This window comes from Camelus dromedarius, chromosome 31 (assembly GCF_036321535.1).
Source record: "Camelus dromedarius isolate mCamDro1 chromosome 31, mCamDro1.pat, whole genome shotgun sequence".
Taxonomy (NCBI): Eukaryota; Metazoa; Chordata; class Mammalia; order Artiodactyla; family Camelidae; genus Camelus; species Camelus dromedarius.
The window spans coordinates 17835226-17862662 of NC_087466.1; the positions used below are offsets into that span (position 1 = coordinate 17835226).

At 42.4% G+C, this 27437-nt stretch overlaps 2 protein-coding genes across 12 annotated transcripts in view; one reads left to right on the plus strand and one right to left on the minus strand.

Annotated features, from left to right (window-relative positions):
* HVCN1 (hydrogen voltage gated channel 1) overlaps positions 1 to 2162 on the plus strand; it is a 34720-nt gene extending 32558 nt beyond the window's left edge. For all 7 annotated transcript variants that reach the window (XM_010995859.3, XM_010995858.3, XM_031442691.2 and 4 more), the window contains one exon: positions 295 to 2162. In XM_010995859.3, the coding sequence (XP_010994161.1) occupies positions 295 to 360 (66 nt within the window). In that variant the 3' untranslated portion in view covers positions 361 to 2162. The remainder of the gene's footprint in view (positions 1 to 294) is intronic.
* On the minus strand, positions 664 to 27060 carry TCTN1 (tectonic family member 1). 5 transcript variants are annotated; one of them, XM_010995862.3, is made up of 15 exons: positions 26767 to 27057; positions 22985 to 23105; positions 17848 to 17978; positions 16406 to 16557; positions 14885 to 14972; positions 13242 to 13351; positions 11799 to 11819; positions 7741 to 7875; positions 7069 to 7194; positions 6617 to 6702; positions 5927 to 6067; positions 4551 to 4713; positions 2382 to 2507; positions 1644 to 1788; positions 664 to 1238 (listed from the first exon to the last, which is right to left on the minus strand). In XM_010995862.3, exons 1-14 carry the CDS (start codon positions 26984 to 26986, stop codon positions 1645 to 1647), a joined length of 1764 nt encoding a protein of 587 aa, XP_010994164.1. In that variant the 5' UTR covers positions 26987 to 27057; the 3' UTR covers positions 664 to 1238; position 1644. The 5 variants fall into 5 exon arrangements, with proteins under 5 accessions (XP_010994164.1, XP_010994163.1, XP_031298545.1 ...); XM_010995861.3 differs by having other exon boundaries at positions 664 to 1788; XM_031442685.2 differs by lacking the exon at positions 6617 to 6702 and having other exon boundaries at positions 664 to 1788; positions 5927 to 6051.
* Positions 27061 to 27437: the final 377 nt, after the last annotated feature.

Consider the following 27437-nt stretch of genomic DNA (forward strand, 5'->3'; position numbering starts at 1 on the left):
GCCTCTGCTCATGTGGTGCCCTGAGCCCGGGGCCCCCTTCCCTTGCTCACGTCTTTCTCCTCCTTTCAGATTCCGCTCAGGCACCACTTCCCTCCCTGCACCTTCGCCAGGGCGCCCCTCCTCTAGGTCTCTCCCCTCACTGCTGTCCGCTGGGCCCCTGAGGGCTGATTCCACGAGGAGTGTGGCTTTCATTCAGCTGTGTCCCCTGCACGCCTGGGGCTCACTGCATGACTGCCACATCCCTGGGGAAGCTCAGAAGGTAAATTCAGATTTTATCTGCTTTTGTAATAATAGGAACAAGAAATTGAAAGACTTAACAAGCTGTTGAGACAGCATGGACTTCTTGGTGAGGTGAACTAGATACCTACCTGCTCCACCCAGAAGGGAAGACCCTGCCTCACGGGCCTGTGCCTGCGATGAGAAGGCCAGCCCCTCTCCTGGGGCCGTGTCGGGGAGACGTCTGGTTTAATGCCGTTGCCTCAATGCCGCCCACTCGGATTCTGGGGGACACAGTCTTTCAGAGGCTCTGTCTCTTCCTTGGTGTGACTCAGACTGTCCCATCCCATTCCCACCCCACACTCTAACAAACGTATCAGAAACTCTACTTCTCTCGTGTTGAACACTTTACTCTCGCTTGAAAATGAACGAAGCTGGACAATTACGAGCTGTATGTAAAATTTAATCTCATCAAATGTACAGTTTTCACATTTTACATGTATATTGAGAAACCAGTGCATCCTTTCACATGAACACTTTGAAAGACAAAAAAAAAAAAAAAAAAGGAAGCTACCTTAGCTACCAGCCCAGTCTAGAAAAGTCTTTCATATTTCTAAGTTGTTCTGTCTTACCGCAATTCCCCCCAAGGAGGTTGTTCTCAGAGCCCAGCCCCCTCCTGTGCACCCTCCAGCTTTGAGCTGGCTCCACCCAGTTCTGCCACCTGACAACATTTTTCTCAATTACTGTACAATTAACATGTAAAATAAACTGTCTCCTTCCCTCGGGCCCTCCTACTACTCTTGCCAGCTTCAGCTGCCTGGAATTGCTCTGTGGCAGCCCACACCAGCCCACTCGCTGGAGAGTAGGCGCACTCCCGTGCCTGGGACAGAAGTGGCAATTAGACCCAAGACTCCACTGTAATTACCATGACATTTTGGGGAAGATCCCCTCGTGAGGTCTTGTACTCTACTTGCACGATTTTATACAATAAGTTGCTATTTTTGTACTCATTTCAACGGGACCTGAAAAGAAAGAAAACCTGAACTAAAAACAATGAATATTTTATTTTAAACTCACATTAAAGCAGGGGGTGAATAAACTGGATAAACCCTCAACACCTCGCTACTTCAAGATCTGTCCTCTTTACCGTCCTCCCAAATGCGCAGTTTGGTCCCACAATGCGACCTGTGTGTTGAGATTATTGGACATGACCAAGGCCAGATGGCACCCCTTCTAAAGTCAAACCAAGTAGAATGAAATTTCCAAAAGGAGAAAAGAGGGAAGTGAGTGGAGAAGGGAAGTGTGCTGACTTGGGGGCAACCTCAAGGGTTATAAGCGTAATAAAGTGGGATGTTGCCAAGGGACCCTGGGCTCTGCACGTGCTCGATTCTACAGGTGTGGTGTTGTTTCCTTAATTAACGACTTACGTCAAACAAATGGGAAGAAGAAATTGAAGGGCAGCCTGGCGTTGATGGCTGGCCGAGCTCTGAAGCCTGCCTCTGCAGGTGCAGATACGTCCACAAAAGTAACCGCAGTGGAAATAAGAATCGTCCTTTCATTTCCTGAGCTGGTCTGTAATGAAAAGCCAGAGTGCTGAAAGCCCCGCCCCCCAGGGCGTCACCAGGATGACAAAGCTTTCATCCCTTCCTCAGCCAACCGCTGGCAGTTCATGGACTTGGTGGATACATACGTAGGGGGGGTTAATCAGTCGTTAACTCAGAAGAGAGACAGTTTTCACTCAGGTTGTCCTAACACATCGATGTCAATCACAATTCAGTCTTCACAAGAATTTTAAAGATCAAATCTAAACAAGAATGCTAATGTGAATAAAAGCATTGTGTTCAGAGGAGTTGTTTTTCTCTAAAATATAATGACTGCTAAATTGTTTTTAAGAATGCAGATTGTTTAAATTTTATAAAACAGTAAATTTAACCTATCACAACTGACTTGTGTCTGGACTTGTGTCTTAACCTGTACACAGCTTTAAAGTCAGGCCTATTTGCACCTCTTGGGGAGTGATAGAAATGTTAGGTATCTTGGTGGTGGCTCACAGGTGTATATACATCTATCAAAATTCATCAAATTGTACATCTGAAATATGTGGTTTACTGTACAGAAATTATACCACGATAAAGTTGTTTAAAGAAAAATAAAGTTCGGCCTACCTCAGGAAACGAGGATGAAATTAGATTTGCAGTTACATTGACTATTTTAGCCTGTGGGTTCAATAAGGATCCGTATTTAGTCCACTTCACTTCTATAGCCAAAGCCACTGGGAGCTGGCAAGAATCCTGCAAAACAAAATGCCATTAATCAGTTTGAGTATTATACTACCTCAAGTCAAACTTAATCTGCAGTTAGGCAGAGTTTTAATTATAAAATGTTTCACATATTACAAAATGTTCTGAACAAGAGAATGAATAGACTCCAAAAGTTCAGATAAAAACAGCTTAGAGAAAGCACATGTTTTAAAGTACTCAATGCTCAAAAAATATTTTAATACCTAAAGCATAATTTTCCATCTCCTCCTATTTCTAGAGGCCAGTGTTACCTGAGAGGTGTGGGAACCCCACACCCAACTGGGGAACCTCCGGGGCTTTAAGTACTCTGACTTCACCCACCTGTTCACATTTACCCCAGGATAATTCAGAAGAGAAATTATGGGGGGGAAGGTGGAGAAGAATGCTGTTATTAATACACAGAAATTAAACCAGGCTGCATATCATGTTAAAAATGCACTTATAGGAAATCTAAGTGCTTTCTTTTCATTTATCTGATTCCATCAGTTGGCAATTAAGATGTTACACTGGGGTATACAGGCAGGGTCTGAAGCTGTCCAAGATATAAACTGTCCACCTGAACTGATGGCACTGGCTCCACACTGGAGCTGCCCAAGGTCAGGCCCGGACACTGGGAGCCAGGCCTGAGGCTCTGCCCCATGGGAAAAACGGGCCAGGGGGCCTGCCAGACCTCCTCCCTGCCTTTAGAGTCTTCAGCTGGCAAATGTGACCAAGTTGAAGCTGCACAATGGGGAGATGGAATTCCACTATAGTATCCTACTTCTGTGTATGTATGAAATTTTTCAAAAATAAAAAGCTTTTAAAAATAAGCCTCTTCAGGACATGTAAAGCTAGCAGGCCTGCTAAATTTGGTGCCTGCCAAAAAGGCATGGGTGGAATTCCTTGGCTTAGAACTGCCTTTTAAGAAACTTACAGGCTGAAAAATTCTTGAGAATATCCTGTTATTAGGAGAAGATGCAACATGCAGCTGGCACAAGCTGAGGTTAGCAGATGCTGCCTTGCCTGCTCCACCTAAAAAGCCGGCACAAAACCCGCTCCAGGCCCCCGGAGCTCCCTGGACCAGCACAGACCCCGGCAATGCTGATGTAAGCGCCACTGCCTTTTTCCTATCAACCTACATTTTCCCTTCTGAGCGGGAAGTAATAACTGGATGTCTTAACCCATCTCCGAGAAGCAGAAGCAATCTGCCTGGTTCACTGAGGCAGCAGAGCTGAGGCAAGACTTGGCAGCTGAACAGTAGGGACTGAGTAATCACGGGTCTGCCGGGACTTGGTGGGGAGGGCGGGATCAGAGCTGGTGAGCTAGTCCTCACCCCCATTGTCCCCAGGCTATAAATATGCTAAGCAGATAATAAGAGGCCTGAAGGAACTGTGACAAGAAAAAGCTGGGCAATTAGAGGATAAGCTGGAGAGCACACCTCCAGTGAGGGGCGGCCCGCACGCTGACTGCTGAGACAAAAGGAAAAGGTGGGCAGAAAAAGCACACGTGAACCTATTTGTAGGATGTCAGCTTCCATTAAACTCTTCTGGGAACTTTAGACTTGACAGCGCTCACGTGTGGACTGCTTCTACAGACCAGGGGACAATGGGTGGGACAGCTGGGTGGAGGGGAGGACGTCTGTGGAGACAGTCCTCACACTCACCTAGCCTACCACAATGCCTGGAGAAAGCCTTGTGTGACACCAAAAAGGAGCAGGACAGTGACTGGTAGCGGTTCCCTTTTATGGGGTGACCCCTAGGCACCATGAATGTCATCTCATTTAACTCTCAACAAGCCCTGAGGTCGGAACTATAGGTACCAGATGAAGAAACAGAGGCTCAAACCTGTATAGGTCACTGGGCCAAAGGCAACAGTGCTAACAAGGGACAGAATCAATATTCAAGATCCAGGCCCACCGGACAAGAAAGCCCCAGCTCCTCCTCCTCAACAGCCCCCACCCCGCTGCTCCCCCACCCACCCCGGGGGAGGAGGGGCAGGCACACAGGGAGAGACCACGAGCATGTGGCCTTCAGCTCTGCCCCCACCCCGCTCTACCTTCACGTGGGATGTCTGGGTTATGAAGTGGACGGGCACCCAGTCCAGCACATCCTGGGCCCGGGAATTTCCAAAAGGGGCCACGTAATCGGGGAAGCCCTGGCCCTTCAGCAGGCTCTTCACCTTCTGTGCTACCAGCCGACACGTGACAGCTCCGGTCAGTCTTTCAGGAAGGAAAACGAAGTCAATTGAACGAGGCGATTGTTCACACCTGCAGTTTATACAGGTCTCAACAACACGCGTGTTCTCTCCAGTTTATCTTCTCACTCTCCAAAAAGGAGATTATTTGATAGAATTTAAAGTGTCCCTCGCTTTGTGAAATCCTGGTTGGCCATGGAGATGAATCCAAAACCATGTTTCCCAAACTGTATTCCGCTGAGGCTCCGTACAAGAAGGGTTCCATGGCCGAAAACTGGGGAAATACTGCATACCCGTGTCCCTCCTGAAACACACCAGCATGTTAAGGAGCCTGAGAAGTCCCACAGTAAGGGCTCATGTTTTTAACTTTAATTTGGTGTTTCCCAACACACTGGACACCCCTGCTGCCAGCTTACGGAAATGTATTCCATGGAAACCTCTGAGAAATGCAGGTCTAAAGTGATCGAAACTAATAATGTAAATGGTGACTATTGGTCTAATCAAACTAATGATGCAGATACCCTGGGGAGATGTAAGGATGGGGGTGAGTGGGTGGTGGGGTCGGGGATGAAGGGGAAAAGAGCCAAATCTTCACCTTTCATAGTGGGAACTCAGTAAGTCAAAAAATTCAGAAATAGCCTTACATGTGGGTTACTTCAAGATCTGGGGGTAAAGTTCCCCCAAAATCAGCTATTAGAGTTGAAAGTGATTGCCTCTGGCATGGGAGAAATGAGAGTAATAACTACTGTTTTTATAACAAGCCAAGCAGAGCCGTTTGAAATTTTACACTATGTTTGATGATACAAAGATAAATTAAAAACAGAGATCACATTCAGGCTTCCTCTCTGTGCTGAGTTTGCTGTGCTGAGTGTATTAAAATTCAGAAATACAGGAAGGACTTTCAGGGAAAACATCTTCTGCTGTGAACTCAAGGACTACCACCACCTTAGAAAGGAAACATACAAAGCCTTGAGAGTTTTACTCTGCTGTATCTGATAAGTAAAAGGGTTGTAACGGTTTTCCTTTGGATCATGACAAATGGTTTATGGTTATGAGAATTAAAATTAGAAAACCAAAAGATGCATCATTCTAAGTTACCGTTAACTGCTGCTATTATCTACTAATAATAATGCTAATAAGCCTGTCAGCGGATGCAGAGGTCTGGTTAAAACGGGGAAGAGTATGAATGTTTTGTTTTCTGATCAACACAAACAGGCTTGGACAAGTTACTCTCTTACCTGAGCTTACAGCCAGACTGCATACTGTAACCAAATAACACTGGGGTCCGGATCCCCTCTGCTGCTAAGCAGTCTTGCTCAGTTGTGCTACGAAGAATCGTCAGTTGTCCGTATCTATTTGTGCTCTGAATAATCCCAGACATGCACAGAAAGTTAAGGGAGTTGCCCAGCACCGAGGCAGCTGATTCTTAGGAAATAATATCACATGTGTGACATGAGACAGGACTGAGACCCAAGTATCCCCTCCCTGGGCCTCTGGAATTTTGACAGTTATTTCATAAGAGAAGGCAAAAAATAGTTATAACTATTTTCCTTGATTAGAAGATGCTGAGAAGAATTCTCAGAAACTGGCTCCTCAAAATTAATTCTAAGTTTTCAAAATCACTAAATTTGCTTAAGTGTCTACGTAAGTGCAAAATTAAATACATCTAAATGTCTGCCAACTTTTCTGTCTTAAGATTTTCACTGGAAGACACTGGCAGTCCTGGGGCCACACTGTTTCACCCGGTCGGGCTCCACGCAGCCCTACTTCTGTGCGGGCACAGCGACCACCGACCAGAGCCACCCAGAGGAAGCTCTGGCGGAGACTGGACTCTCCCAGCCCTCAGGGCCCTCAGCAACGGAGGGAAGTGTGGCCCACACGCATGGACAGGGAACTCAAGCCTCTCTCCACAGAACCAAAAAGGATATCCCTTCTGAGGCTGAAATCCGGCAGCTAATGGGAGCCCCACAACATAACCAGGGTTTCCACTGAGAGGAACCGGCTTTGTATTTTGCTGAAAGACAAGGCAGAAATGCCCCAGGTAATTCTCTTTAATAGGGAAATGGCAGAGGGAAAGTGAAATGATTTTCATAATAAAATCTGGGATCACCAACCACTAGAAGAATTTCTCCCCCTACTCAGAACTATAAATACACCGACTGAGCGTAGGAGTCCATCATGCTGTAAAAGAACAAGCTCACATGGGAGAGACTCTCTGGCCTGATTTCATTACGAGCTCCGCATGCCACATGCAAACCCTTTGTTCAGTACAAACTGTTAGATGTGGTAATACTTCTAACTTGAGATTTTTTTTTTTCACTAAGTCATGATTTCTTTACACTTAGCAGTTCTATACTTGTACAAAACTGATCGAACTTACCTGAATAAAATAAATTTCAAACTTCTGCTGCAGTGGAACCATTGCACTGCTAACTGCACCCAGAAGGAGAGAGAGATCAGCTTGTACTACTTCACCTGCATCTGTGTATGTGAGGCTGTATTTTACCTAAAAACAAAATGATACTTCAGTGACCCCTGTTCCCAACACATTTCTGTAGCTGTATACAAAAAAAGAGAAAATATATACGGGGGCAAATCCCTTCCCATTTCTCTACATGTTGAGATGCTGACGCTCTTCTCTCTCATCCAATCGGATCATGGGAGGTGTTAGCTCCGCATCACCCCCGGCTGACAGCAGGGTCATCTGAGCCTCTCTGTGCCCAGTTATACAAGTTCCAAATCAGCTGGTCTGAACAGAATGTAATCAGCCCATCTCTGCAGATAATTATGTTAAAACAATAGCAGCAACAACAAATTTGGATGTATTCTCATAAGTCACTAGATTTGTGGAGAAAAACCACACATTATTTCAGAGTCAAAGAGGCTTTCTCCAGTGAGACAGGATAAAGGCAAGCAGGAGGTCAAGACAAGAAAAGCAGCACCCTGGATGGGCCAGAGCCCCCTGTGGAGGGCGTCCGGTTATCCCTCAGGATCACGCAGCCTGAGTCAACCACAGACAGAGAGAACTTTCAGAGCCCCACTGGGTGCCTACCTCAAGAACGACGTTAGTGCAGACTTGTACCTGCCCAGTCTCGACAAGAACTTGCCTCAATACGTCAGTGTCTTCTAGTCGGGTTAGCGTTTTATTTAGAGACCGAAAGACGATGGACTGAACAGTGATAGGGACCTGCAAGGTGAAGAAGCCCTGGATTACTACAGACACACCACAGCAGAGGGGAATGTGTCAGAGTAACGAACACCTCGAGCCACACCTCCACAGATACACTGCCAAGTAGGGGAAAGCACGCCAAAGACCAACATGCACACTAGAGTTCAACGTCTGTAAAAATACAGATACTGATATGTAAATCCATACGTACATTCACAAAGAAGATATGTGATGGACATAACTGAAACATTAAAAGTGATTTCCTCTGAGGGGGAGGTTATAGCATTGGTAGAGCATGTCCTTAGTATGCATGAGGTCCTGGATTCAATCCCCAGTACCTCCATTAAAAATAAACAAATAAACCCAATTATCTCTCCCGACACCCCCCCCAAAAAAAAATCTAAAAAAAAAAAAAAGTGATTACCTCTGAAAACATGTTTGCACAAATAACTTGTACCTTCACAGCAGCATTCATAATAGCCCCAAACTGAAAACAGCCCACTGTCCATCAATTGATCATTGGATAAATAAAATGTGGTGTATCCATATAAAAAAATACTATTCATCCATAAAAAAGAATGAAGTACTGACACAGGCTATAACATAGATGAATTCTGAAAACATGATACTGATATTACATGATTCCACTTATAGGCAATGTCCAGAATAGGCAAATCCATAGAGACAGAAAGTGTATTAGTGGTTGTCAGGGGCTGGGGGAGAATGAAGACTGACTGCTAATGAGCATGGGGTTTTTTGGGGGGCGGTGATGAGAATATTCTGGAATTAGATAATGGTGATGATTCCACATCCTTGTGAATATACCAAAAACCACTGAATTGCACACTTTAAAGTGGTAAGTTTTATGGTATGTGAATTATACACCAACTGCGCACACACACAAAACTCTCATCACACCATGAAATGCATACAGATACTCTCACCTTCAAACTGCAGCTCCTACTGATAAATGCACTCGCTCTAGACACACAAGTGCAAATTCTCCACAGTCCCCAGGGCCATCCCCCTAAGTCCCCACAGCCTCTCTGAATATAAGCCTGACCCAATTACACAACTCCTACACACACCCTTACACACACGTTGGGTGCTGGGATCACGGGTAAGAAAAACAGAGACAAATATCTTAAGCAGAATCAGGAAGCCCTGGTTAGAACAATGCTGTTAAAGGACATCATCGCCAGCAGAGTGACAAAGCACCAAGCAATCCTTTAAATGGCTCGAACCCCTAGATACCTGGGCCTCTTCATACCGTGTCTCATACCGTGAGACAAATCTGACGTTTGCTCTTACTGTCAGTTCTCAGAAACCACTGTTTAGGAAGGAACCTAACTTGTATCTAGTTGTTTATATTGCTTTGAACTTTGCCCTCAACCATGTACTATACTGTTTATAATTCAAAATTACTAAGTACTGAAGCTGTCATTTTATAGATAAACAAGTAGTTCTTACATGTCTGCTCCCATGACCAAGACGACCTGCAACTGTCCTTGTAAGTCAAACCTCTACATAAGAACGTAACATGGTTTGGAAGCAAAGATGAGCTGTCACGTGACAGTCACTAAGGGCAACATCAGCCACCAAAATGCCCTCTGCACAGCAAGTCGTACCACTGGCTTTACGAGTTAAATAGGGAAAGCCATGCTTCCAGCTGACACTGGATTCCGTTACCTGAACATGCCCTGATCCAGCAATGGTGCTGCATTCCAAGAAAGTGCACACCCTTTCATACCAGCCTCTGATGGAGCCGTGCCAGTGGTGGGTGGGTGTGGCTGGCAGAAACTGAAGGGTTCAGTTTAAACAAGCTTTGTAAAGACTATCGGACCACTGGAAGTGGCAAGAGCTGCACTAGTCTAGCCACATCCACTGGGATAGTAACAAGAATGAAATTGGCAGGGCTGTTCTGGTTTCCTGAATGTCCTATTCAGTCATAGCCCATACCCAAACTACCCACTGACAAAGGACTCAGTCACACTTAGCAGTGAAACTAGAGGACCATGACAGTCTTCCACTGACAGTTCAACAGATGTTAACAACGGTTCCAAGCAATTATAATGGGGTTCACTTAATGGGGAGACCGAATCTAATTTTCATATTCCTGATCCTCTAACAGACCTGGGAAACTGCTTTTTAAACACATCTCTGATATGAGTTGATGTCCTTTGGAGCACAAGCTTTGGTTTAACACAGATCTGAGTTGGAAGTCCCAGTCTGCCACTTCCGCTTCCTGACTGTTTGGCCACAAGTTGCAAGGAGAGAATGTGTGTGAAGCTTCGAGCCCAGGGCCTGGCACAGAGTATAGCTAGTCCAGTATCACAATTAGGAATAAGGCCTCTGGGGCCAGACAGCCTGGTTTTCTCTCGCAGCTCTGCCTCTTCCCGCTGTGTAGCCTTGGACAAGCTAATTCAACTCTCTGTAACTCATGAGCTGGAGAGTGACAGGAACAGGACCTACCTCCCAGGACAGCCGGGACAACTAAAGGACTGCAGACATGCACAGGACATGGAACAGTGCTCGGCAACAGTACACGCCTTTCAGTAACGTCCCACTGTCCCTCATAGGAGGTCTTCCCTACCTGAATGAACCAATCCCTAGGCATCCTTTCAATTAACACATAACCCACTGAGTGCCCAACACATATAAGGCACCACCCTAGTACTAACGCTGTACAGTGGACATGGCGGCTGCCCCCAGACATTTCAAGCTTTGAATGGTATAATAAAAGCACTTCTTAGTGGCTGGAGGTATTTGACAGCTAGTCTATTATGTGACTTTCAAGATGGGTTTCTGGGATCTGCAGGGTTCCTCTGAGGGACCAAACCGGAGAGAGCTGGGGAGGCCGGGCAGGTAGAAGGCTTCTGGCCCCACTCCTGCTCCAACTGGGGGCTTTGGATTCAACCAATGTTACACACTAGGGAAGGTGCTGCTTGAGATTTCATTTGAAGAAGCACTATAACTACAAGAAGTTTGAAAGCACCTTCACAAACGAGGAAATCCAGGCCCACACACAGTAGTGTGAATTCCAGCCACATGACCATTTCGTCCACAAACACGTTTGTGTCCAGAGGCTTCCTGGAATCAACTGCAGGAGGCGCTGCTGTCCGTGCTGCTTCCTGTGTGTACGACGTTGCCCTGAGCATCTCACGTGTGCTTTCTCTCTTGAGCCTTACATGAAGTCTCTGGGGCAGATGCCTACCATCCACTTGCAATCAGGGAGACTGAGGTATATGTCACATGAGGAAACAATGGCACAGCTGAGTTCTGAACCAGGAACAACCAATTCCACAGGCTTTGGGAGACTCTGACAAGGCCATTGCCCTGGGCCTCTTTGGAGCTGTATGCAAGGCAGGCACAGGGCGCAAATCCAAAAATAAGACGTAGATCCACCATCCTTCTCTCTGACGCATCCGCAAAGGGGCCCTGGCCTCCTGACCTCAGCCCTACAGAGTCCCCAGGTCGGGACAATAATGCTTTGAACAGAACCTACCTGCAACTCAAGCCCAGAAGCTACCCTGAGAGTGCTCAGCTCCTACACAGGTGTGCACATTCCCTGTGCAAAATGTTTCTATCTTCTACATTGGATGGACAGCAGCCTGGGAGCTGGCCAGCTCTCCTGACAAGAGACCAAGAAGACATCAAAGGATGCCCTGAAAGCAGAGAAGCCAATCACACCCACTGTCAGTCAAGACAGCTATGTCATTTAAACATGAACAAGTGTGCACTACAAAAAAAATAAGGGAATTTGAAAATCTGACCCTTCTGTGATAAAAGGGTGGCCTGCTAAGGAGTTTCCCCATTTCATTTCTGGTTGCTTTTTGGCAAATGTTTTTGTTACTGGCAGTAAGGTACCCTTCTAATCATAAGTGTATTCATTTCAAAGGGCTCAAAAATAAGACAATAATTCCATTAAGTAGTAGTCTTACCTTTGTTCCTGAATTAGGCACCTAGACAAAAAGAAACAGCACATTTTGTTAAAGACAACAAAAAGAAGCATTTTTATTGCTTCTTCAGACCGTAGGCTAAAGGGCATATTCTTCTTATTAAAGGCTTCTCAAAAAGGAAAACAGACTTGCCACCTACGTATCTCTGTATCTGTGTACATTTTCCCTTCTACATTCATTTCCTGCAGATTGGAAGCTTAACAGACCAGCCCAACAGAGCTAGTCTCAGGAAGCCTCCGTGCATCTGTGAAATTATTCAGTATTTTCCATGCGATCATCAGTGACGTAACACTGGAGGGAAGACATGGCTCCCATCCCCCTGGTAACCTGCACTGTGCCTGCTGTCACTGGAAGGACAGCATCGCTGCCCAGGTGATTCCCATAGTCTCCTAACTGGTCTTCCTGCCTCTAGCCCAACTCCCCACCCACCGCCCCCGATGCCCAGCTCCTGCCTCCCCTACACAGCTGGAGCTCTTTCTGAAGGGCTCAACCTCCCTTCATTTCCTGTCCCCATCTCCCCCAGACCCACTTCTTAATCACAAGACACTCTATTAGGCCAAAGCTCCTATTAGGGAGCTCTGGGTGGGTGCGGGAAGGCCCGTGCTGAAACGGAGCTGGGCCTGTGTGCCTGAGGGACTACATGTCTCCCAGGACAACTGTGGGAAGTCAGGCGGACTGGAAGAATTCTCAGACCCAGATGGCTGACTGTGAGGAGAGAGGGAAAGGGAGGGAAGAGGAAAAGGCTAAACGTGATTCTGAAAACCGCAGGTCAGATGGGTGCAGGTGCCATGGGCCACGCTGCCCCGACACACCCCTCAGATAAAGGAAATCAGGAGAGGAGGGGGCTTCTGCAATAATCATACAGGTTTTAATCACTGAAAAATGTCTTTGCCCCTTGTGACCCTCCACGTTATCCACCAAAGTGGGCCAGTGGCCTCTCTCATCTATTCAGCTCAGGCTTCAGTCACTGTAACCAGAAAGAAGGGCCTTCACACCAGGGCCTTTCCCTTCCCCAGTAACTCTATTTCCTGTCCTTTCCTGGGTGCTTATTTCATCTGCCAACCAGAAAGATATCTTTTTGGTGCTAATAGGATCATTTCTGTGACAGACATTAAGATGTTTTTATAATTCTGAAGTCTTTGGTTATTAATAAGGTTTTTTTTTAATTCAGGAGACTATCGGTTACCATCAAAATGAAAAAAATGAATGAAAGCAAAATATGAGCTAACTATATAAAAATAAAAATTAATTTAAACGACTATTTCAAAATCTTTGGTATCATTATACCAAAGAACTGGAGAAGAAAAATTTTGCTTTGAGTGTCAATCATGTACTGAAATTCTTCTCCTCTTGTCATACTTTAAAAAGGTACAAAGAACAGAAAACAAACCTAATGAATCAGTTTCACTTCAAAATAATTCTTACCCTCAAAATTTTAGGGCTGCTGTAATAAGCCATGCTCAGGGTTTCAATTTCTTCACACTGTTCCAAACTTATGCTTCTGGTGCACTTAACAGCTTGGTTGACCAGAAATGCTGGAAATCGTAACATTCCCAAGAGAAAGAAAGAAAAAAAAAAAGAAGAAAAAAATTGCAACTGCCCGACAGTAACTAAAAATTTGTAACGTAAGTAAAACCACAAAATAAGTTACGGCACAGACTATACAACAAGGTTAGGATAGGGTTTAAAAAATTATTTTCCCAATAAGTAATACATGATTCAAACTGATGCTGAGAGAAGTCTCCCTTCAACCCCAGCTCCCCAGCTCCTACCAGTTCCCTCCCCCAGAGACAATCGGCATGAAGTTTCTTGTGTATCTTTCTGGAAATATCCTATGCAGATGTGTGTGTGTGTGTGTGTGTGTGTGTGTAGGATATACACACACACAGACACATCAGTATTTCTTTCCCCTTCAGAAAACAAACATAAACTATATGTTCTGCCCTTTGTTTTTTTTCACTGAGCAATGCCTTGGAGTTGTCTATCCGAGTACATGAATAGCCTCCTCCTCCCTTCTTTGGGGATAATTAGTATTCTATTACAGACATGCCATAATTTATTCAACCAGTTTCCTATCAGCAGACACTTAAGTTGTCTCCAGCTTTGCCATCACAGACAAGGCTGCAATCTATTGTTTTGCACGTGGGCCAGAGCTTCTGTAGGACCAGCTCCTAGATGTAGAACAGCTGGGTCAAAGGGCATATTCATTTGCAATTCTGATACATATTGCACACGTGCTCTTGACAGAGGCTGTACCAATTTTTAGTCCCACAAACCATACAGATGAGTGCCTACTTCTCCACAGCCTTAAATTTCTTGAGCTTTGCCAATCCATTAGGTGGAAATGATACTTCAGTTTGGCTTTAACTGACACTGTTCCTATTGTGTGAGCAAGGTTAAACATCTTTTCAACAGACCTCGTTTTCCTTCATGTATCAAGTACAGCTTCATTAGGCCACATGCTCTCACCCTGGCTTAGCAGGCTTCTGCACAGTGAGGCTGGCTAAGGACTGGACAGCCATGCCTGCTGCCTTCTACTGTCAAGAGGGTTATTCCCTGGACTGGATGATACTCCTGAAAGGAGAAGCAGGACCCACCACAGCCTGAGTGAGCCTGAGCAAGAAACTGCAAGTTTCTCAGTTTCCTGATCTAAAAAATGAAGATAACCCTCCCTCAGAGGATCACTGTAAGGATTAAACGGAAAAACACATGCAAGCACTTAACACAATACCCAGCACACAGTAAGTGCTTAATAAATGTTAGCTATTGACAAATTTCAGCTCCAGTGAGTAAAGAACTTTCCAACAACTGGAAAAGCTGAACAACTGAATGGGCCGGTTGCAGGTAGCGAGTTCTCCATCACTACAAGTGCTCAAGCAATGCCTGCACATGGGAAAAAAGATTCTCGCACTGGGTGGGAAACTCAACTATATTTATCAACCTTGGAGACTCTTTCAACCCTAAGACTCTCTGTTTCTAGCTATGAAGCCTGTTTAATTATGACTACTATACATTTAAACTAAGAGCAAACTCTTTGCAGAGAGAAAAAAAAAAGCCCATTCTCTTACCCGCGGGGTTATTATCGCTGCAGAGAGATGACGTAAGGGGAGAAGGAAATCTCAAAAATGAATCTGAAGTCTGCAGACAAACCCCATACTGCAAACAGAACAACCAACAGCTGTCACATTGCTATTACGCATCTGTTCAACACTTACTGGACACTTACTACGTGCCTGGCAGCAGTGAAGGCCCCGGGAACACAGGGATGAGCAAAACACAGATGCAGTCCCTGCCCGCACAGAGCTCACATCTAGCTGCCCCACCCTTTTCCTTTTAAGGATGTATGTTTGTGTGTGTGCATGCTACTGTACTTGCAGGCTTTTTTATTCTAGAATTCCTCTGGAAGGGTACATAAAAAGCTGACGTAAGTGCCAGCAAGGGAGAAACAAGCTCTCTCCTTCCCTGGGGCTGGGACTATAAACTCCTGCAGTCTTTATGGAGGTCAATCCGGTATCGATGTTTTAAGTTCCCATTCATTTTGACCAAGGTAGCCCATTTATTTAGGAATATATCCTAAGGATTTAATCAGATAAAGATATATGTATTTATAAGAATGTTTATTGTGGGTTATTTATAATAGTCTATCAAATAGTGGAATGGCTCAATAATAAATGATACATCCACGGAAGGAATATTTTGCATCAGTAAAGTGTAGCTCCAACACGAGCTCTTGCCTATACCTAGGTTTTCCTCATCACTTAAATGACATACGCTTCCCACGGTTGTATGCAGTAATGTCTGAAAAGTTCTGCACAGTGCCTGGCACATGGAAAATGCTCAAGAAATGGTAACTTTTATAGCGAAGTGGGAAGGTGCATAAAATTTATCACTGAACAAATAAGGATGTTTATAGAACAATGTAGATAACTGGAAACCCCGCTTCTGCACAATACTATGTGTATATTTTAATAGATGCATTTAAAAGCCAAGAATATACACCAAGGTGTTAACAGCGATTTGCAATGTGCATTTTAATGGGGACAGGGGCCTTTCCATTTGTACTTATGTACCTCTATACCTTTAACTTCCAGAATTTGCACACATTGCTTTTACACTTCTCTCTTAAAAAGATGCTTCCAAAATTTTTGAGGTTTAGTAAAAGTTAATGTATACCATTTTTAAAGGTTTACTAAGAATGGTTAACAAATAGCACACATCTTCCCAAAGTCTATAAAACTACACACAGCTTTGAGAAGAGGGGCAGGCATCAGCCCATCCACCCCGTGTTCCCAGCAGCATGCCGCAAGCACTTTGCTGCCTCTTCTGAGGCGGAGAAGAACAAAGAATTCCACAGAGACAAATGCAAGCTTACCACAGAATAAACGACTCGAAACCCTATGTTAGAATTCAACTACATAATTTTAACTTTAATGATCTTTGATTTATAGACACAAACATTAAGTTTTTTTAGTCTCTGATGTGAATTCTATGTCTCAGGAAAGATGGTTTTGCTGGGAACATGGCGAAAAGTTAACTTCCAAGGACAGGCATCTGCAACGGAATGAGTACACTTAAAATCCTTGACTCACCTCATATTTTGCAGAATTTGGAGCGTCCGGTTTGTCTGTGAAAGAAGCATCTGATTCTGCATTCAATGAAAAACCATCAGATGTTTTCATCAATTTATCAAAATTGTTTTCATCAGGCACTTCTGGATTAATAAAGGATAATGCAGGTTTATCTGTTTTTAGAAAAAGTATTTTAAATCAGTACAAAATGTAATAAGTATATTATATATAACATATATAGTATTTTGGAAACAATTTCTAGAAGCATTAAGGCTGATGTGAAAAAGTTAAAGTGGATCTTTTTATATTCACTTCCTTCAAGATTTCTTGAATCTTATTAAATAAACAGGATCCCCAGACAGGCCTATTTTTCTAACATCATAGAAGCAAGTTTCTAAAGCCTACAGGTAAACAGCATAAGAGAAGCCAGTAATAGTCTCTTTCTGCAGCTCATGGACTGTGACGTCTGCTGCGTAAACCTCTAAGGGGAAACTCTCTCCATAAGGCTACAGGAAAGAAAGATCCTGTTTCTACCCTCACACAGCCACCTCCAAAGCCCAGGAGAATAATACGCTGTGTACGTGAGAAGGAGAAGTAGGGAATGCGCTGGTGTGTTCCCTGGGCCAGTTATGTTAGAGAACACGACAATGACTGACCAGTCATTACCTCAGATTACAAATCACAGAGCATTTGCCTATGTTTTCAATTGCAAGGGAACAAGACTAAAATATAAAGACACTCTAAAAAGATGATAAAGTTTAATTGATAAAACCGTGTGTCTCTGATTTTTGATATCTTGATAACATTTTACACTTACATGTACTTTGACACCTAACTGAGCCAAATGCTCAGATAAAAATAAAGATCCTGTTTTCATGCAAATATTCTTAGTAAAAATAAAAGAGAAAAAAGGAAATTGAAACCAAAGCTGAATGTGATTCTCAACCATTCAACCAGGAGGAAATAAAGTAAAAAAAAAAACAAAAAACCCACATACCTAAATAAATCTAGATTCCTATGCACGTCCACATATTATAAACACCTTTGAAATACACTATGAGGTTCCAAAAGACAACCACACAGCACAATTAAGGAAAATGTGCATGCCACAGATCTATAAAGTTACTTGCAGTTGTCTGTGGAATGGCCTCAGAAGATAAACTCTAGCCAAACCATAGAATATTTGCTTTAAATCTAACTGAATGGGACATTTTCCCATAAAAGAATTTTTTTTTTGAGTTATAGTCAGTTTACAAAGTTGTGTCTATTTCAAGTGTAGAGCACAATTTTTTAGTTATGCATGAACATACATATATTCTTTGTCACATTCTTTTTCGCTGTGAGCTACTACAAGATCTTGTATATTTTCCCCTGTGCTATACAGTATAATCTTGTTTATAAAAGAACTTTTAAAAGAAAAAATTTTCAGAGTTTCACAGAGTATATCACCATCAAATACTTACAGTTTGTAATATGAATGCAGAAAATAGATGGGTTGATCTGCTCCACAAGTTTAAATATTCTCTGAGGTGGGTCGGCTGTAAAATTCAATGAATAGATGGCTGCTTTTTGACTACAAAACTGACTATCACCCCTGAAAATTAAAAAAATAATAATACAAAGTTTTAAGGCATATGCACACAATCTTAGTAAGATTATTTTGAAACTGTCAGATGCTTGCACTGTACTGTGTTAACAACTACATGGAGGATATTTATGAGTGTGATGTTAGAATTGAATCCATTTTTATTTCGTCTATTCAGTGCTAAAATGTTTGACTTTTGAAATTTTTTTCATCCAACAGGGAAAATATTAAGACAACTACAATGAATAACCTTTAAGGAAATCTTGTCAAGTACAGAAATATAGATTGGGGTATAATTTTGATGTAAATGAACCTTGCAAACTCTGATAGAATCAATTTTATAAAATTTTGCAGAACTTCAGACTATTTATAATTACCCTGAATGGATCCAAAAATTCCTTGTCTTTAGAATAAAGCTGTCTTCACAAAGGACAGTGAAAATGAGAAAATGTAAAATCAGGAAGTTCAGGGGCCTGGAAGTTATGGTATAGTCAAGTCTTCAACCAATCCTATACTTAACAAACCCTAATCAATTTGATATAGATACAGATATATTACAGACATAGAAATATAACAAAAAAAAGATTATACTACATACTGCTTTGAAGCCCTTTTTCACTTAATATGTAGTATATATATGTAGGAAATATGCCCAATATTTTCCATGTCATTAAATGCATTTTTGTATTATTATACTAAATGGCATCACTGTATATCAATTTATTAAGATATTCCCAATTTTTTTAAACCAATCCTCTACCATTGATCTAGGCTGTTTCAAATTTTCTGTGATTTTATATGATGCTATAATGACATCTCTGTATGTACATTTTATTAATGTCTCCAGTTATTTCTTTAGGCTGTATCTCCTGAAGTGGAATTTCTGGGTCAAAAGGCAAGTACATAATTTTAGGTGTCTGAGACATACTCCAGATTGCCCTCCAAAAAGGCAAGATGCATCCTCCCAACACTGTAGTAACAAAAGTGACTATTTTCCCATACTCTTGCCAAGATTGGATACTATCAGTCAGTTTTTACCCTTTGCCAATTTCATGGGCAAAAATCTGTTACCTCATTGTTTTAATTTGAATTTTCCTCATTTACTAGAGAGGTTAAATATTCTTCCATATGGAAAATATGCTCACTGGTATTTCTTCCCAGTAAGTTGACCATTTTTTATTAGAATGTTTGTCTTCTCATTGACTTAAAAGAACCTGTATTTTTAAGAATCTCTTTTGAGTGTTATAAATACTTTTTCCCAGTTTTTTAACCTTTCAGTTTTATGGTGTTTTTGGCCACACAGAAGTTTTAACTTTTTTTTTTTAATCATAATTCCTTTTTTCAGGTATTAAATGATTTTTAAAATAATGACATTACCAATCTTCTTTTATGGCTTGCCTTTGGGTTTATGCTTAAAAGACATTCCCGAATCCAAGATTAATAAATGTTTGCCTATATCTTCCATTCATTCATTCATTATTTTCTAACATTTCATTCTTCAATCTATTGATAATTTACTTTGGTATAATGCTATGAAGCAGTAATCTAATGTTTTCTACTTTTCAATAATCATTCTACATCATCTACTAAATGATCCAACCTTTACTCCACAGATGTGAAATACCATACTTACATTAAATATATAAATAATAAAAAAAACTGTAATACTTTAAAAAAAATCAGCTGTGTGTAAAATCAGTACACACAACAGATTTTTGGCCTTTCTATTCTCTTCCAACGATCTACTTGTATGTCCTGAATCAATACACATTGTCGTCTTTACTGCAGTGTTACAATATGTTTGAAACCTGGTAGTTTGTGCTTCCTACTCGGTAACATCTTGGCTGTTCTCATCTATTTATTCTTCCAGATGAATTTTAGAGTCCGTTTGACACTTTCCGTCTCCATCTGACTGGAATTACATTATAATAAATTGGATGTTTATGTGACGACTTTTCCCATCCCACTACACAGACTATCTCTACATTTATTCAAATGTTTTGTCTCACTATATTTTGAAGTTTTCTTCACATAAATTCTGAGTAGTTAAGTTTAATTCTCATTATGTTATATTTCATTGGTGTTATGAGTAGAAGCATTTCCACTATATTTTTTCAATGGTTACTGCTGGGGTATTGCTTTATTTTATAACTGGCCTCTTTCCCAAATGCTCTATATAGTTCTAGTGGTATTATTAGTTGTTACTATGTGCATAAAGAATATTTTGAAAAACTATGAGCAGTATTTAAAAGAAGAGATCCAGCACTGAAAAATCTATGAGTCCTACTGGCCTTAAAGGATGAGTAGGAGTCAGACAGAGAGGGACTGGGAGACTAATCCACGTGCACGAACGGCACTGGCAAAGGATGTAGTGATGGTGTTTGGAAAACTGAGTACTAAAGTTGGGCTGGATGGAGGATTCAAGATGGGGTTAGGAAGAAATTAGATCTGAAAGAGGTTGGGATGGATCTGAATCCAGGTTATGGGTTCTGTAGGTAATAGAGTTTCTGAAGATTCTTTAGCAAGTGAGTGACAAGATGAGGTGTGAGCTTATGAAGAGAAAGGGAACAGGAAGGGACAGACATGAGGGCAATCATGGAGGAAGACTCAGCAGGAGGGGACTCCTTACTCCTCCCCTTCTGGTCAGCCAGGTCTCTAATCCTGTGCAGTGTATCAGTAGCAGGTCTGCACACATCCCTCTAGTCCCACCGTCATAACCTTCAGGGTGAGGAGGAACACATCTGTTAATCCTCATTCGCTATAGCTTGTTACTTGGTTCCCTGCCACCAGGCTTGGCCCCTGTGATCCACTGTCCATGCTACTGCAGAATTTAAGTTGGGAATCTGATTCCCTCACTTCTTGGCCCCCTGAAGAATTCAGGAAAAATCCAAACCCCTCAGCACACACACAAGGCCCTCAGGATCTGACCTCTGCCACCTCCCCAGGCCCCTCCTGCTCTGCCCTGCTCTAGCCATGCTAAGTCACCTGCAGTGCAGCCAACAGGCTATACTCCTTCATCCCCAGGATGCTCCTGTGCACTCCCTCCGCCTGGAATGCCCTTCCTGATTCTGTGCTCGCCAACTTCTACTTGTTCTTCAGGACCCAGCTCAGCTCAGGTATTTTCTAGAAGGCCTTCCCCAGTCCAACTATCTGGGGTGGATACCCCTCCTTTGAGTTCTTCTAGCGCCTGGGGCAGAAACTGCCATCCACTCATCTGTCTCCCTTATTCAAAAAGCTCTCTCTTTGAAGGCAGGACCATGTCTAACTCATCTTTAAATCCCCACTGACACAGAGGAGGAGCTCAGGAAAGGCATGGTGAGGTGTGAAAGATGGCTTAGATGTGAGAAAACAAGGAAGAGGCAGGAGTCAGGGCAGCCTCCTGGTTTCTGGCCTGAAAGAACAATGGTAGAGAAAGTCAAAAGGGGATACTAGAGAATCAGTCAGGGGTGGAGGAGAGAAATTTCATCCATTCAGCTCATTTTTAATGAGGGCCAACTATGTGGCAGGAGCTGTGCCAGGCACTAGTGGTAACGTAGTAGGTAAGAGAGATCATTGTTACTATGATGCTTACACCTAATAAGGAAAACAGACATTAATCCGATAATCTTTACATTAAGTTTACAATTTACTAGGTGATAGGATTAGTTAATGACAGTTCAGCAAATGTAAACATACCTTTTATGAATTAGAATCTACACAGCAAGAACACTCAATTAGCAGTATTAGTTTTGATTTCATTATTTCTACACTTTATATTTAGGAGAAAGTCACAAACAAAACTAACTCAAAGAAATTCTGAGGTCCTTTCTTGAGGGCACTATGGATTCAGCTATAACTTCTAAACCTAATTAGGTGTGGTCCATAAACCACACCTAATTTTGTGAATCAGTTTTACTGAAACATAGTCATGCCCTTTCATTCACATACAGCCTATGCCTGCTTTTGCTCAACAATGGTAGAGTTGAGAAGCTGCAAGAGAGACCATACGGCCTGCAAAGCTTAAAATATTTATTATGTGGCCTTTTACAGAAAAAGCTTGCTGACCCATATTCTAATAGTCTGTATCTAAATTTGCAATACAGGCTGATTTTTTTAAAAAATTATATTCTAAATAATGGTCTCAAATTGGACTCTCAGTCTCCTAGTACTTACTAAAGCAGGAAAGCAGAATGACTTTCAGCAGAGACTGAACCACAATGCAGTCCGGGTAGCCGCAAAAATCATCTGACTATAACATCCCATGCTCCAGGCATTTTTACAGTATCAGAAGCAGACTCAACTTCCCATTGATCAGTGAAATAATTTCTCATTGGAAAAATACACTGCACCTCCAAAAAGGCATTCAACCTATCAAGTATCAATTGCTGCAACTTGGTACAAGGCTCAATTTAAATTAGCTGTCTCTGAATAATAAGTTGGTCCCATCATGAATAAATTAACCTCTTCTAAGTGCTGCTATTTTATCCAAAAGCTTTGAAATCTGAATTACGAGAAAACAGATAATTTAGAAGAGATTCCTGACTGGGAATGTCATTTTCCGTTATTCTCCTACACAATGCGAATGAGAATTTCTGGTAGATTTATAAGTCAAAAAAGTATAAACAAAGCTTTCCTGACTATTTAATTTTTCTGTTACAAGTATTATGTCTACAACAAAAGCTGTAAAATTAAACTGCACTTTTCACCCTATGCTATACATGAGACTAATTCATTGACACAAAAATGTAACACATTATCTGTTTACAAATCAAAGTGAAATGCAATTCAATCTATGAACACAAAGATTTCATTATACTCTTTGTCTCTCTTCTCTTTTGCCCGCACTATCATCTAGCTAACGCAAATACGGGATAGACACTCTCCTACGCATTGGTTTGGACAGCATGGCTTCTGAATGATGTAAAATTCAGGAAATCAGGTTTGGGTTTTTCAGCCTGGGGAATTTTTCACTTTCTGTCCCCAGATTCTATAATCTTGGTCCAATTTTATCAAAACTGCATGTGTCACAAACTTACATGACAACTGGAATTGAGCAGGCAGAAAAGATACTGAAATCCGTGGAGCTGCAATCAGGATCACAACAGCAGTTGACGTCACAGTTTTCTGGAGACAAGTCACAGACACACAGAGCAGCAACTATAGAGGAAGAGAGGAGGGGTGCACAGCATCACAATCAGCAGGTAGTGACTGCCCCCTGCCACTGCAATGTACCAAAAATCCATTTTGTACAAAAGGTCTGTTTTATTCTTCCTATTGCGTTTTGGGGTAAATCTGTGAAAAGTTGTCAGTTTGAGCACTTCTCAATCTGAGGTTTCCCCAAAGTGGCTAATCATCTGATTCACTTGGGAAGTTCTGTTTGTGCTCCACCTACAAAGACTGTTTCGGTAGGCTAACTCTGAAACCCAAACGCCTGTGTTTTTCAAAAACTTTCCAGATGATGCTAATAATTATGAAAGGTTTAAGAACCAGCAGGGTAAATCACTTGCCAGACCATAAGAACCATCACAGATCGTTGCAAAGTCCCAAACTCTGCCTCTGGAGATGGAGATTCAGATGAAGGGACCACTTGAGGCTGCCCAGAATGAAGGTTCTACATCTTGTTCCTCTCCTCAGATGTCACCTTCAGCTTTGAAGCTGAGCCCACGTTCATAGGCTACTGGCCAAGGATCCAACAGGCTCAGGTTCTTTCTACTTGATGTCCTAGAAATACCTTTGGTAATTTAGACAATAAAGCAGGGGAGGGGTAGGAATCCCCACTTAGGAAGCTTTAATTTTTAATAATGATGGCTATTTGGATTTTTAATACCTTATTTTAGTCTGTCAAACAGGGGAGAAGCTTTTTGTTTAATTTACTTTTTTTCCCTTAAACGGAGGCACTGGGGATTGAACCCAGGATACTGTGCACGCCAAGCACGCACTGTACCACTGAGCTATACCTCCACCGCAAAAAATCTTTTAAAGAAATAGCAGAGCATGAGAATGATAAACACTGAACTCACAGTAGTTTAATTATTGTTAGAAAAAAGGGAGTCAGATCAGTCTTCAATCTTACCTGTAATGTTTTGTTTCTTTTTTCAAAAAAGGATTTCATGCAAAAACCAATCAAAATAAGAGATCTCAAGCAAATGTTAGTAGAGCATCCATACAACATTCTTATTTGCATGCATGAATTCTTTCACAATAAAAATGAGCTTCAGAAAAAACATAGCTCAAAAAAAGGTCTAAAAACATACCCTGGGAAGAAGTGTGTAAGGAGAAGGGGAAATTTTTGTCAATAAATACACAATCCTTTCTTAGACACACACACACAAGTTTTTCCTCTAAAGTTTACATGTTTCTCTCTAGCCAAGGGCTTCTCCGTGTGCTTGGTAAAATAACACAGCTCGTGCATGCTAATACTAAAAATGGTGTTTAGGCGGTCTGCCTTATGTGTTTAAAATTAACCTTGATTTGTTTTCCAAAACTTAAACCCCTCATAGGTAGGTAACTATAAGACTACTAGGGACAAAGCCATAGTGTTTAACAACTCTACTCAGGGGAAAAAAGTCTCTATCAGGATGTGAGTGTACTTAATCAGCCAACAAGTATCTGTTGAGAACTCCCAGAGTCTCAGTAGCACTCAGCTGCTCTTCCAAGCCTCTTCATATCTACATGCCTGGCTCTCAAAACAGGGTACTAATGAACAGAGCTCAGATTCAAGATGAAAGTTATTCTTCTCTTCTACCTGTAACCCATCCTTCTCTTCTACCTGTAAATGGCTGCCCAGTTCTCCACTCAGAGTCAGCCTCCTGCTCCAACAGTACCAGGGGAGTGTCCTAAAATCAGGCAAGTAATTCACTTACCTGAAAAATGAGGATAACCCACATCATAACGTTGTTAAATACAATAAATGCAATACATCACAGATGAAATGCTTAGCACAGGGCCTGCCATATAGTAAGGAGTTAATAAATGCCAGCTGTCATCTATTATATTACCTGCATAGGTCTAAACAGATGCCCTTAAAAAAGATGAAGGAAAGTGCAAATTCCTCCTCCCATATTGGGAAAAACACCCCTGAACACATAATCTGTTAATGATGGTTCATTAATAACTTCATTTTGGGCAGGAAATGCATTAACAGATAGAATACTTACAATGGATAAAAGACAACTCAGTCCAAAAAACCTTAGAGAAATTTGGATATTGAATACTCAGCTGTATTCTGTCCCAATTTATCACTTAACTTCCGTACTAATTCATCAAATCAACAATTTCAATATAAAACAAAGCTTTGTTTATACTGAAGTGGCATATATGTTTCTCTGTACTTTTTCTTACAGACTAATCATAATTTATAAAGGAGAAATAAGGGTTCAGTAACTGAAGTTAAGTTCTAGAGTTCAGGATGTCAGCCAATGATGACTTTTCTATTTACTAATACCAAGCCTAACTCAATTTAAGAAAAGATCGTTTTCTCTTAAGAAGGGCTAAAAAATACTACGTATCTATTGCGGTTACAGTCAGAAGACATAAAACGTTTTTTTGAGATCACAAACCCATTTGAGAAACTACTCACTGCAATGAATCCTCATCCCAGAAAAATGCATATTCATAAATATGCACTTAATCTCAGAGTCACAGATATCCTTTGAAGTCATCCTTGTCAAGTAAGATTACAAAAGTCACTAAATGTGTAACTCCAGGATTAGATCATCCCCTGATAAATGTTAATGACACCTAAGAAAATTAACCTTGATTAAACCTTGATTAACCTTCTTTCCTAAGAAATTGGCATAGCCCCTCACCCCATAACTTCCTGTAATAGAAAAGAACAAATCTGACTCCATATTTGATCTACTCCTTTGACTTCAACCCCATGCTGTTTCCTGTACTGAGTCATGCTGATTCTGCACCTTTTGTAAAAGAATGTTGCCTATAGCCTCAAATATACAGGGTAGCCCATTCTCAAGGCTCTAACCTTTAAGGGTATAACATTTTCCCATTCATATAAAGATAAAAAGTAGCAGAATAGAAAACATTTATCTTGTTGGTTTGCAGGAATACCACCACCTGACCTACCTGGACAGCTCCAAGAATTAGGATTCCAATATCAATAAGTCTGCAACAACCAACCACACCCCCTTCCCTTTGTAGTTTAAAAGGAACCTGAATCCTGACTTGGGGGAAGATGGTTCTCCAGAACTATTACTCTGCGGTCTGGGTCTGCTGGCTTTCTCAGTAAAGTCGTTATTCCAACACCTTGTCTCCCAATTTACTGGCCTGTCCTACAGTGAGCAGAACAAGTTTGGACTCAGTAACATTCCCACCTCCAACTCAACACAGGAGGAATCCTGGGATTTTATAATTCAAGTCAACAGACACAGGCCTTGAGCTAGTCACTTTCAGTAAGCTAGCCTTTTGACGTCTTTTTTTGATAAGTGAAAAATTCAATGTATTCTACGCACTTAATTTCCACACCTGTCTAGAAACTTTAGATTTAATTTCGTGTTCAGCTGCAAAGATGCAAGGATTCATTATTGCCTTTAGCATTAATATTGTCCAGGACCACGGCAAGTTCTTTCGAAGATTTATTACATTGTCCCACTTAGCTCTCTGAGCCTTGGTTTTCTTATCTGTATGACAGGGATAATACCTCTAAGGGTTTAGAGAATTGATGCCTATGAAACATTTACCAATGCCCGCACATAGTAAATGTTCAATAAAAGTTAACTATCATTATTACAACCCCACCCAGGCTATCCACCCCCCAGGCTGGATCAATGCAGATCCCCAGGAATTGGCACTTAGTACTCACCGTCCGTGACTGGGGTGGGCCTGGGGCCTGAGAAGGGCCTGGGAGCCCTGGAGGTTTCAGGGGGCCTAGGAGATAAGGCGGGTCGGAGAGTTGTTGGGGCTGGCTCTGTAGAATTGAGGTCTTCCATCGTCACCACCGGGGTGGCCCCGGCCTGGGCGCTCACGGAGGCCCAGCAGTCCAACAGCACGAGTAAGAGGTGCAAGAGGCCCCGCAGTCCCATTTTCCAGCCGAACCCCGCGCGGCCAGCCGCTGAGGACCGCTTGTTGCCTAGCTACCGCAGCGGCCGGGCGCAGGGCATCACGGGAAGGGTCGCGAGAGGCTGCAAGGGACGTCAGAGGCGGGGGCGGGGCCTGAGAGAGGCTGGCGGGGCGGGGGCGGGGCGGGGGCGGGGCGGGGCGGGGCCTGGGAGAGCCGGCGACAAGGGGCGGGGGCGTGAGGCGCGGACGAGGTGCGATGTGAAGCCATTGGAGAGCAGGGGGTTGTGAATTCTTGCAGTGGTTTCCCAGTGGACAGTGGTGTTTGTTTACAAATACAGATTTCCAGGTTCCATCTCAAGGGATTCTGACTCAGTAAGTCTAGGGCAGAGTCCAGGGATCAATATTTTTAACAAATGTCTTAACGCAACCAGTGGGGGGTAGGGGACAGAAATTTGGGGAACTGCTCTCCTAAAG

Excerpts from the sequence above, each read along its gene's own strand:
- TCTN1 (XM_010995862.3), bottom strand. The coding sequence starts at position 26,986 with ATGGGACTGCGGGGCCTCTTGCACCTCTTACTCGTGCTGTTGGACTGC. Across the intron at positions 14,973-16,405 it reads CAAATTCTGCAAAATATGAG|TATGGGGTTTGTCTGCAGAC; the intron begins GTGAGTCAAGGA and ends TTCTGTTTGCAG. Across the intron at positions 1,789-2,381 it reads TTTCATCCTCGTTTCCTGAG|ACCAGCTCAGGAAATGAAAG; the intron begins GTAGGCCGAACT and ends TTTTCATTACAG.